Source organism: Akebia trifoliata, chromosome 7 (assembly GCF_017979445.1).
Source record: "Akebia trifoliata isolate Shusen 1 chromosome 7, ASM1797944v1, whole genome shotgun sequence".
Taxonomy (NCBI): domain Eukaryota; kingdom Viridiplantae; phylum Streptophyta; class Magnoliopsida; order Ranunculales; family Lardizabalaceae; genus Akebia; species Akebia trifoliata.
In genome coordinates this window covers 23,701,426-23,713,750 of record NC_141381.1, presented here as the reverse complement: position 1 = coordinate 23,713,750, position 12,325 = coordinate 23,701,426, and the positions used below count along the sequence as shown (strand labels likewise).

Sequence of the window (12,325 nt, the reverse complement as noted above, 5' to 3'; positions counted from 1 at the left end):
TGGACGAAGCTATTTTCTTATCCTTATCTAACATTATATCCCATTACTCATTTCTGATTTTTTTACCCACTTATGCTAAGGATATCCATATCCGATTATTTATCCACTTTTTTTAGAGGACATTCGTATCCTACTAGTACCTAAATTTCAAGTAGATATCCAAGTCGGACATATATATATATATATATATATATATATATATATATATATGAAAATGTTCGGCACCCTACGCTTTACCCTATGTATTTTGTCCTACATGGGTTAGAAGTTTTGGAATGGGCTGATTTTTGGTGAGGATGATCTCTACGATTAAAGATCCTTTCTCACCAAAAATCAGCCCATTCTGAAATTTTTAACCCCATGTTTACAAGTTGAAAAATTGTGGACCGCCCATTTTTTGTAAACCATTTTTGACGTGGTTAAAAGTTTTGGAATGAACTGATTTTTGGTGAGGATGATCTCCTCACCAAAAATCAGCCTATTTCAGGGTGCCGAATGGGACTTATATATATATATATATATATATATATATATATACATATAGGGTCAGGTTCAAGGGCCATATGAGAAAACATATAAGAAAACTTTCGACGGTAAATAAAATTTTAAAATATGGGTTAAAAATTTTGGATTGAGCTGATTTTTTGTGAGGATGATCTCTATGATGGGAAGATCATCCAAAAAAAAAAAAAAAAATCAGCCCAATCTGAAACTTCTAACCCCATTAAAAGTGATTTAGAATGTGGACTGTCGATTTTTTACCAATTTTTATCACTAATTTGCAAATCACTTTTGATGGATTTAGAAGTTTCTGATTGAGCTGATTTTTTGTGAGGATGATCTTCTCATCATAGTGACCATCCTTGCAAAAAATCAGCTCAATCCAAAACCTCTAACCCTTATTTTGAAAAACGAAAGTTTTCTCATATGTTTTCTCATATGGCCCTTGAACCTGACCCTATATATATATATATATATATATATATATATATATATATATATTGTCAAGATGATGGAAAAGCATTAATTTTGGGTTATACATATTTTTTATCGTAGATTTACTGTATTAAATTCGGATAAACAGATATTCAAATTGGATATGGATACATATGCGTATCCATATCTAATCCTAAAAAAATCCGGATAAAAATAATTGTGGATGAATTTACTTGAATTCTTAATCAAATAAAAAATTTGTACCTACACTTGAAAACTCTGGTCGAATGAGTTGGGTAAGCGGATATTGTCCAACCCATTGAACTCTAATTACAAGGCAAATTGTTACATTTCTAAATAGTTGTCTATTTTATTAGATACTCATATTTTTTCTCATTCAAAAATATATTATCTTAGTGGGTATCAGGTATTTATAGGGTCAGTTCTAGTTCCAAGAATCTCATACTTGGAACTAAAACCAAGAAGACCTAGAGCCTAAATAAAATTTAGGTCCCAGTTCTAGGTATATGTGGAACCGACCCATTGACACCCGTATTGGGTGGTCTTTCAAATCTTGCACATAAGACGCCTGGTTTGTATGGGCCAGGACTTGGACTGAGTTTCTGTACTTGGGCTGATATCAGGATGAAATTTACGAATCACTTGGTTGTATTGGTTCCCTCTGTGTTCGTGGAATATAGTGAATCACGGTGCTAATCAATTTGCAAACCCAATCATATAATGGATCACTCGGGAGCCTGTGATGAATTGGGCTGTGGTGGTGCTTCCATAGTAGAATCCGGGCCCTCCTTTCACCCTACTGGACTGCTACATGGTCCTGCTACGATCCAGATGAGAAAATAGCAAATTATTCAACCAATAGATTAGAGAGCTGCTATTGCCACACCAATTCCTATGTAAATCACAAAAGAATTGCACACAGTTGGTGAGGTCAATAGTAGCTCATAAATTATTATGTAAATCCTTGCTGGATTCACCAAAATAGTCACGACATACTGTCTAGATTGAGATCAATAATCCTGTTTAAGAAAAGTTCACTAATAATTCTACAACTAGAACCATGATCTTCAGCTATTCTAGCTTTCTATATTTGGTGTGTTGCACATAATTTCATTACTAGATCTTTCTTTGAGATGATTTTTCATTTATTTATTTCGGAAATTTTAGGAATATGGTCCACCCCCTTGAAATGGCCGGAATTAGCTACTAATGGAAGATTAGGTCTTTCCACAACAGTGTTTTTTAGTATCTTACATCAATGAAAGACTCAGAAAAAATATATATAAGAGTTTGTGTTTCACTATTTCGAGCTAAAAACATGGTTAAAACAGCATTCTAGTACAGCAACATCAGAAACGAGAGAAAACAATTGAAAATGAAAATAAGGGAAGGGCAGTGAGTACAGACGTATTCGATTCCTTCAACCTTTAAATTGCCATTCTCTACGGCACATGGGGCAATGTGCTTGAGGAGTCTGAGAATTCACCCACTTCAGGATGCAATGAAGATGGAATGCATGGTTGCAAGCACCCCAAACTGCAAACACATCAACAATGTCATCAAAAAGCTAAGACATTAGTTTTTCTTGGCTCCACGACAGAACTCTCACGTAATATTTCCATAAACTCAATCAAAAGGACAACATAACAATCGACTAGTGAAGTGGATGAATTGGCTCATGAAACCAACAGTATAAGCCAAATAAATAAATAAAATCAACTGTTGAGATTTATGTGATTATTTGATCAGAAAGTCTGTGTGTCATCCCAAGTTATTCATCGTTTCATATCTCAAAGGAGATTAAGAGCGTTATTCTGAGGACACAATAGCCCACAGATTCTAAACATCAGACATGCTATCAAGATAATTTATTGATGAACATTTGAACTGCTAACCAAAGCCCAAATTAGGAAAGCATATACTATTATATTATTACAACTGAGTAAATTACAATGTTCCTCGAAAGGATTTTTTTGACTCAAGTATTTAATTATTATTCTGCCACCCAAAACTTGAGTCATTAAACCATTACAGATCAGGAAAACATACACTATTTTATCAAAACAGGGACTAGTTGAGCAATCTTCTCAGCCGAGCAGTTATGAAAATAAAGAATCCTTCAAATCCTTTTAGGAATAAATCTGCACTTTCTTACTCAATGAATTCAACTTCCACACTGCAAAATTGACTCTTAGCCCAATGCACTGAGAACCATACTTACATGCTTGAAAGTTAGGTTCAAAATCAAAAAAATAAAAATAAAATGTAGTGATTTGGAAGTATATCATACAAGCATTGCAGTAGATGCTTACTCGACTAATATACCTCCTAGTGGCTCAATTTTAGCACAAGTCAAGTAAATGATAAACCATCAACAAGAAGTTACTGAAACTTGGAAAGCATGTCTAGAATATCAGAGACAAGTATGTAAAAGAATTTCCCAATAAGAAGTTGTCCAAATATGCACAAAAGCGAAACCAAACACATTTTTAACGGTCAATGACCGAAGGGGGTAAACTCACTTTGTTGAAAAGGACTCTCTCCAGCATTCCAGTGTACTTTCTCTCCCTTCTCCAGATGCCTAAGAGTGTGGTGTTGAAGCTGAAAAGTTATTTCGGGATTTATTGTGGCAAGACAAGGATAAGAAGAAGTTTCACCTTACTTATCAAAAAAAAAAAGAAGAAGTTTCACCTAGTTAGGTGGAAGCAAATAAGTTCTCCTAGAAGTAAAGGTGGTCTGAGGGTTCGAAAGTTGGGCTATTTGAATGAAGTGCTTTTGGGAAAGTAGTTACGGAGGTTTGGATCAGAACATAGTAGCTTATGAAGAGACATGGTAGCGAAGTTTGGGGAAAGTCAATTTGGCTGGGAAAGCAGTTTGACTTGAGCTCCTTATGGTTGCAGGGTGTGGAAAGGGATTCTTAAGGTGCTCCCTTGGATCCGCACAAGGATCATGTTCAGTGTGGGGCAAAGTAATAATATTCGGTTTTGGGAGGATCTCTGGTGTGGGAATCAGATGCTAAAAGATCAGTTTCCGCTCTTGTACGGTTTGCCTTCTAAGAAAGGTACTACTATTTTAAATTTTTTGGTGCACTCGGTTGATTCAGTTGGCTGGGATTTTGGTTTCAGATTCAGACGAACTTTTAACAATTGGGAGATGGAGGAATTGGCAATGTTAACAAACCTTGCTACAAGATTGAACTTATCTATGGACTCTACTGATAGGAGAGTTTGCAAAGCTTCAAAGTATGGCCTGTTTTCTGTGCAATCCTTTTACAAATCTTTACAGATAGAGAACAGTCCTGTTTTCCCGGCAGTGGCTATCCGGGGCCCTAAAGTCCCGTCCTACTTTTCTTTCTTTATCTAGACAGCCGTGTTGGGTAAATCACTCACGTTGGACAATCTGATCCATAGAGGGTTCTGCACTCCAAACTTCTGTGGAATGTGTAAGAGAGATGGGGAGTCAATTACCCACATTTTAGTGCACCGCTCATTTGCTTGTGAGATTTGAATGCATTTTTGGGATCTTTTTGTGTTGCGGGTTGCTTTCCTGAGATGATTAGAAGCTTGTTTGAATCTTGGTTGTCCATTGGTTATGCTTTCATGCAGGCAAAAATAACTTTGTGGGTTCTTACTCCTTTCGCTATTTGCTGGGGTCTATGGAAAGAAAGGAACAACTGTGTATTTGAAGGAAAAGAGTCCTCAATTGAAGATACCATCATTTCTGTCAAAGGGCTACTTTTTATCGGTGTATAAGTTTTTGACAAGTTTAAAAGGGTCTTCTTTGATGATTTCTTGGGTTGATGGGATTGGGTCTGTAACTTGTCATAAGTATTAATTGGGTGTTTTTTTGGGTTTGCTTTTTTGGCTTCATAAATTTGTATTCTGTTTTGCTATGTTGGTCACCTTGACCACTACTAATATATTTGCTTTTACCCATAAAAAAAATGGTTAATGACCACCAAGTATCCCAACCAATGATTAAACTCATGCATGAATAAAAGGAAGCAGCACATTGCAGTGGTGGGGGGTGCTTTTAAAATGCTCAAAATGTGATAAAGTGAAAACCCTCATAGATCATGCCATCAAACTAAGACAATACTACAGGTCCATGCTACCTAACTAAAAATGGGCCATAAGGAGAAGAAAAGAAATGGTAACAAAAGGCATGGCAACTTAAATAACACAGTAAAAGTAGATGTCTGGTTGAAAAAAAACATAACAGATATGCATCACAGTACGGTTATTGGCTCAACTGCAAAAAGGAAAGCAGGGTATGCAATGTGGTATTACAACCTACTGATCAGACTAATAGCAAACTCATCATTGTTCATGGGTGTGCATATGGAACCTTAGTGAGAGTTGTTCCTATATATATTGACTGACTATAAAGAAGACGTCATAAATGCTAAAAGTTCAAATTTAACCTCTAATGTATTAATAATTCCACCACTTTCAAGTAATGAATTCATGTTTTCATCCTAGGTCGTCCACCAAATAACAGAATCAATAAATATCTTGAAACTTTGAAAATAGGAACGGACCACTTATCATGTTATGGAAATCTCCTAATTTTGAAAATGTTAAGAAACAAGTGATCTAAAATAACTTACTAAGTGGGCAATCATCCCCAGGGAGTTTACAATCAGGACAACAACCATCAAAAGCCATCCTACAAATCCCACATGTTTCATCTTGGGCATCCCATGTCCAGGAAGCGACAGCATGCCACCTACAATTTAAATTGAAAAAAAAATCGTTGAATTTAAAATCCAATGCTTTTTGTTTAAGGCTACCGTTGTCCAACAGAAATTTAACATTTTACAGTCTGAATTTTATTCAAGAGCTATTAGAATTTTGTAACTCAATGAATAACACACATGAAAGATATGGAGAATACATACTCTGGTCAGAAGTCCATCAATATTTCATCGAGAATAGGTTAAGAGAAACCACATGGATTAGTGGATGAGAATATCTAATTTTATAATACAACATGGATTAGTGGGAGCCAAAATTTGTCTTATATGGGTTAAAAGTTTCGAATTGGACTGTTTTTTTGGAGGAGATCATCCTCATGAAAAATCAGCACATTCTGAAACTTCCAACCCCATCAAAAGTAGTTTACAAATTAACAGTAAAAAATCGTCGGTCCACAATTCTTCAACTTTGTAAACCACTTTTGATGGGGTTATAAGTTTCAAATTTGGCTTATTTTTTGTGAGGATGATCTCCTCAGCATAGAGAAAAAATCAGTCAAATCTGAAACTTTTAACCTATATAAGACAAATTTTGGCTCCTAATGTGGGTGGTATCACTAACATGGGCTGCTGAACATGTTATATATATATATATATATAGGGTAGCGTTTGACAGCCAATGTTTTGCCTATATGGGTTAAAAAGTTTCAGAATGGGCTGATTTTTTGTGAGGGTGATCTCTATGGCAAAGAGATCATCATCACAAAAAATCAGCCCATTCGGAGACTTCTAACCCCATCAAAAGTAGTTTACAAGTTGAATAATTGTGGACTGTTGATTTTTACTATTAATTTGTAAACAACTTTTGATGGGGTTAGAAGTTTCAGATTGGGTTGATTTTTTGTGAGGAGGATCTCCTCACCATGGAGATCATCCTCAAGAAATCAGCACATTCCAAAACTTCTAACCCATACAGGACAAAGCATTGGCTCTGTGCTAGCTCCCTAATGTTGGCCGCCGAACGAGACCATATACATATAATGCTAATGTTTAATACCTTATGAGGATGTTAGCACACATTCTCCACCACATTCACTTTCCAATAATACCCATATACCCACTTTGTCTTTTAGTAAAAAAGACAAGGGTATGTTGGTATTTTATATAATAAATACTTGGCTGAAACTGCCACATGAGGGGGAGGTGGGAAAACAAATGGGCTTGCTCAAGGCCAACCGTAGTAGCAACTTGCTAGATGCAAAAGTAATATTGCCAATCCTAAGAAGAGCTCCCAACGATAATACCATAAAGTGTACCAAGGAATTTCATGATACCATCATCATCAAAACTAGATTTATTGTCAACTCCAAATTTTTGGGATAAGGCTTTTGATGATGATAATGCTGATCATATGAATTACACTAGTTTGCCCCACATAATTGGGAAGAAGGTTTTGATGATCACAATAAAGATAATAGGAATTACACTATTTGTTTTGCAGGTCATCATAGGAATCAAAATGTCAACACAAATATTTGAGATGGGCATGGATGATGACAACAATGATCATAAATGTGATGATTAATGAAGACCAAAACAAACCCTTGAACTTAACAATATTAGACTCAGATCAATTTTCTTACCACAAGAAGCTAGTAAATTGAAACCATATATTAAGAAAGAATCGTGTTGGAGTGACCTCAAGATTGGACCTCATATCGCACATCATGGCGTGAAAGTGGATAGGAACCATAGATGCTTTTTCATTCGTATCTTGAGAAAAAGCATCGATAGTACCAATATACTATCACGTTAGGGTGTGCAATGTGAGGTCCAATCTTGAGGTCACTTCAGCATTATTCATTAAGAAATGCCACAAATCAATGGAAAAGGATACGCAGTATTTTAACCTTCATTCTTTCCCCTGCAAAAAAACAACAACCCATCTTTAAAATGCTTATCCCAAAATACATTTTTACATACAGTCAGGTACAAGTGGAAAATTGAGACATATTTTACGCACTAAAAAAACTTAATACTATCCAAATACGAAACACTCTCTCCTAAACATTGAATGTTTCAATATGTTTCAATAGAGACGGTCTCGGATTTTCTCCTAACCAAAACATAGCTTCAAGACAAGATTTTAACTTGCTTATGTCTAGAAAGCTAATGATCATTCCTAAAAGCTATAAGTCTCATGGAACGAATATCTCGTCGAAGAAAGCATGATAATCTAACAGTCAGGCATTATGACAAACATTTATGGATCGATAAATTCATCAGATTGTGACTTAACACTAAGTTGCAAACCAGTCCAAACTGAATTTGGATCAGAACCATAATCCATACCCACATTTTTCAAATGCACTTCCACCCTATCTCAAATACACCAAATGTCAAATATATTAAAAAATCCAACAAACAAAAGCAAAAGATATACAAAATAATTTTCTCAAAAAAAAAAAAACATTACTTACTTCAGCTAAAGAATTTCTTTACAATTGTATTAGCTTTCACAAATTGTGCAATTTAAAGTCCTAAAATAAATGATTGACTTGAATTTTTGGGTAAGACTTATTCGAACTTTGAAGTATCCAAAATGTTTGATTACAGACATCAGATTTCATCTTAACTTTTGATTCATAGATTGAAAAGATTGGCATGAGAGAGAGAGAGAGGGAGTTTTATATTACCTGATTTGTTGGGCTGGACTAGAGAGTGGGGATAGGGTGTGTTTGAAACCGAGTTCACCATGAGAGTTGGACTTTTAGGAATTTAATGCTTAGAAGTTCAACTCTTGAAAGTTGATGGTGAGAGTCCAATTAGAACTTTGGTGTTTGGTGGTTGTGAAAGTTCATTTTCTATCCTATTTTTCTTCCTCAAATTGCAAAGATAAAAATTAAAAAAAAATCAAAAAACCAAATCAACACATAAAGCAAAGGGTTTAAGAGAAGAAAGGAACTAAGTTTTATCCAAAGGGGCAAATCTCTGTTAATCCAAATTATTTTTGGGTTTTTGTAGAAAATTGAGAGAGAAAGATCATCAGGGTTTCCAACTGTAACATTGTAATTGAAGCTCTAACTCAGATTCTTTGAATCCAATTTTGAGTTTTCAGCATATTCGAGGATTAGGGGTCTGGGAAGGAGGTGAGAGTCGAATTTCTCGTGAGCGGAAGTGATCGAAGAGAAAGTGAAGAAAATGAGGAAAAATCCGAGAGGATTTGTGGAAGAAAGAAGAGGATTAAAGAAATCTTTTTAGGGAATTTATGGAGTTGGAGAGAATCTGAAATTATGGTAGGTGGGTTTGTAGAGTTCTTGAGATTGAGAGCTTCGTTTCTTGATCAGGGTGAAATCCTAGAAATAGTTTCGTCTTGAGAGAGAGAGCTTACCTAGTGGATGGATGCAAACCAATTTTGCATGAGCTGAGTATTGAGGGATGGATTTTGAATAATTTCGCATGTTGACAACATTCACCGAATTGATGAATGTTGAAATACCAAAAAAAAGGAGAGTTTGGGGTTGGCGAGTTGAGAACCTGCGTAGGTTGACATGTCCAAACGCTAACAGTGTGTTTGATAACCGTTAGTTCACCATGAAAGTTGGACTTTCAAAAACAAAACTCTTGAAAGTTGAGAGTGACAGTCAATTATAACTTCATTGTTTGGTTGGATATGAGAGTTATGAAAAATTTTCACCTTCTGTGTTTGGTTGCTTATGAGAGTTGTAAAAAAAATCCAATTTCAATGTTTGATTTGCCAACATAATAAAATTGCAAGGTGAATATATTAAAACAAGCTATTATTGACACGCCAACTTTTACTAGTAACACACCAATTAGTTGAGAATCCAAAATGTCTAGAAACAAAAAAGAAATATTTACTCCTGTAAGTAGAAATTGGGATGAATGAGTACTTCAGATACATAAGACCACATGAATGGACCGCATCATTATGATTCAAACAGAATCCAAAAAACATAATAAGTGCCCTGTTATTGTACTTGAAAACACCAAGAGTGGAGCAAATAGTGATCGTATGTGCATTCAAAATTCTCTTCCTTATATATACAAATATAAAAAACAGACACATTGAAAACAAGCAGCCATTGCCTAGAACCATGATTAAAATGAATCAAATCCTCAGTACAATACATGCAACCTAAAAATTCCTCAATGGTAATCATTAATTCCTAAAAATTCCTAAATCAATTTGCTACAAGTTGGATGAGCATAGTGATGAGAATAACTATTTTTTTGGGTAGTGGGTGTTGGTTTGTGAGCAACGGAGGCCAGTGCAGGCTTAGTTGCAGGTTCTCACAATAGGGTTGACCTGATTAATAAAATTCAATTTACATGCAAATACATAAACCCGACACAACCACCACAATCACACAAGCTAGAACCCAATTCACCTGCAAATACATAAACCCTAACCCTAAACCCACCAAATAGATCAGGTAAAGTAAGGCGAAAATTGAAACCATATAAATTCAATTCAACCAGAGAGGTCTGGCGGGTATGGACTTAAGTGATTCTCTATGATTCTGTTAAAAACCCACAAAAATTCATTAATGGTGTAACCATGGACGACTGGACTTGAATTATTTGTGAGAGTTTTAATGCCCATTAATGGCGGACAAGAAGAGAAGTTGATGCAAGTTAATCGGTATGGTTTTTGATGAATATCGAACCACTTGAGAGAGAGAGAGAAAGAAAGAGATAAAGAGAGAGAGAGAGCTTACAGGTTGAAATGGGTTTCACAATGATGATGACAATGAAGAAGAGTGAAGTGCGAGCGGACTCTGTCTCTGTGGATTTGCGATCTTCCTTATAGAGAGTTCTCAACTCTCCCTCCTTACTGTGAAAGTTAGAAACCCCTCTTTTTAGAAGAAAGTGTGACTCAGCGAGTTGCATACTCTCGCGCATTGTACGAGTGCGATTTTGGCGGGAGCTGATCCTCTGTAGTTAACCTGCAGTGATATCTGACGATTGAAGGATAGCCACGTCAAAAAAATTGGAGATCATGGACCGTCCATCTCTAAAACTTTCATCTGACTCAAAGAATTCTATTTTTTTTTTTTTTTTTTAAAGTTCAAATCTGATCTACACAATGGTCATGCAAGGCTGAGTTGTCTGATTTTGTTTCCAAGATGTCAACCTCTACCACTACACACACACACACCTACCCATTGGTCCATGTAGGATGAGAATTTAACAAAATTTCTCTCACACACTGAGTTTTGTTCTTCCAAAATTAACCTTAAACATTAATATCAATTTAACCAACCAATTAGATAACAAAATCTAAGGACTCTAAAAACGTTAAATCCGTTACTATTTTATAAAATTCTAAACGTGTTAAATTAGTAATTATTTTACAAAATCCAATTTCTTTCTTCAAATAATTACTACTAAAAATAAAAATAAAAAACATTAATTCAAAAAAAAAAAAAAATGTTGATTCATTCCATCCTTAAAAAGAGAGTTGTTATTGGCACCCCAATTTTACTTATTACACCCCAATTAAAAAAATATAATAATATGTAAATGATTGAGAATAATTAAAAGTTGGGGTGCCAATATAAACTCTCTAACTTTTTAATAATCGTATATAAGACTAATCATAATTTTAGACAACCACTGAAATTTTTTGAATGATTATTATAATGTTTTTTATTATCTTTTATATTCCTACGAGTCTTAGCAATCATAATGATTAAAAGATAGGATGTAAAAAATAAGTTTCTAAAGAATTATTGAGAAAGATTAAAAGAGTCCAAAGACCTTGGCCTTGAGTCAAATTCTAAAGACCTAGGCTAGATGACATGTAACTAAGTGCTTGGTTTTTAAATATTTTAGACTTTCTACCTAGCTAGGCTTCTAACAACCTAGGATTAAGAGAGACTTTGCACACAAATTCTAGAACATTATCTTGGTAGGGTAGAATGGTCATGATCCTTGAAAAATGATCAAATTACATTAACTTCTCTTGAATTGAGGATAAGGATGATGGGCACACAAGTAAATCACCTCAAATTAGCTCTAAAAAGGTGGGGTTAGAGTGGTAATTCAACTCAAATGGGACCAAGAAGGAGTTGGAGTCAAGATTAAAATAAATGGTGAATTACCAGAAGACCTTGGTAATGGATTTATTAGAGGGTTAATGTAAGGGGTAAGACAATAAAAAAAGAGATTTTTCTTAAGGAAAAAAAGTGAATTAGAAGGGGTTTAGAGGGTAATTTCCTTAAAACAAATTAGAGCACACATGGACTTGTAATTGCCCAATAACATGGGCTTGGAACTGCCCAACAACATAGTCCTTGGGTGAGCTAAGGACTACTCAAAAATAACCTTGGTCGTGGCTCACCCCCGTACTTGAAAAAATCAACACTAGTGCATGGGTGAGGCAAAGACTAGACCAAAAATGACTTGTCCTTGGGTCACCCACGACCAAGCTAAGAATCTAGCATTAAAATGGCCTCTAAGGCCTTGTGACTTGCCAATTAATGGGCTCTAAGGCCCTTGAGAAATGCTTTGGGTCAAGCCCAATTTTAGAAGGTTTTTGGTGCTCTCAGGCTCGGCCTAGACAAAAACGAGGTGTCTACATATATTTCGGTAGAAACATACATCCATACATGTAATTTGTCAAAACTTTTTAGAACATTTATAACT

The 12,325-nt window shown here is 35.2% G+C and overlaps 1 protein-coding gene across 1 annotated transcript; it reads right to left on the bottom strand.

Annotated features, from left to right (window-relative positions):
- Positions 1–2,218: 2,218 nt before the first annotated feature.
- On the bottom strand, positions 2,219–7,468 carry APC11 (anaphase-promoting complex/cyclosome 11). The gene is made up of 3 exons (XM_086447662.1): positions 6,711–7,468; positions 5,567–5,685; positions 2,219–2,493 (listed from the first exon to the last, which is right to left on the bottom strand). The coding sequence occupies exons 1-3, from the start codon at positions 6,743–6,745 to the stop codon at positions 2,378–2,380; spliced, it is 270 nt and encodes an 89-aa protein (XP_086303788.1). The 5' UTR covers positions 6,746–7,468; the 3' UTR covers positions 2,219–2,377.
- Positions 7,469–12,325: the final 4,857 nt, after the last annotated feature.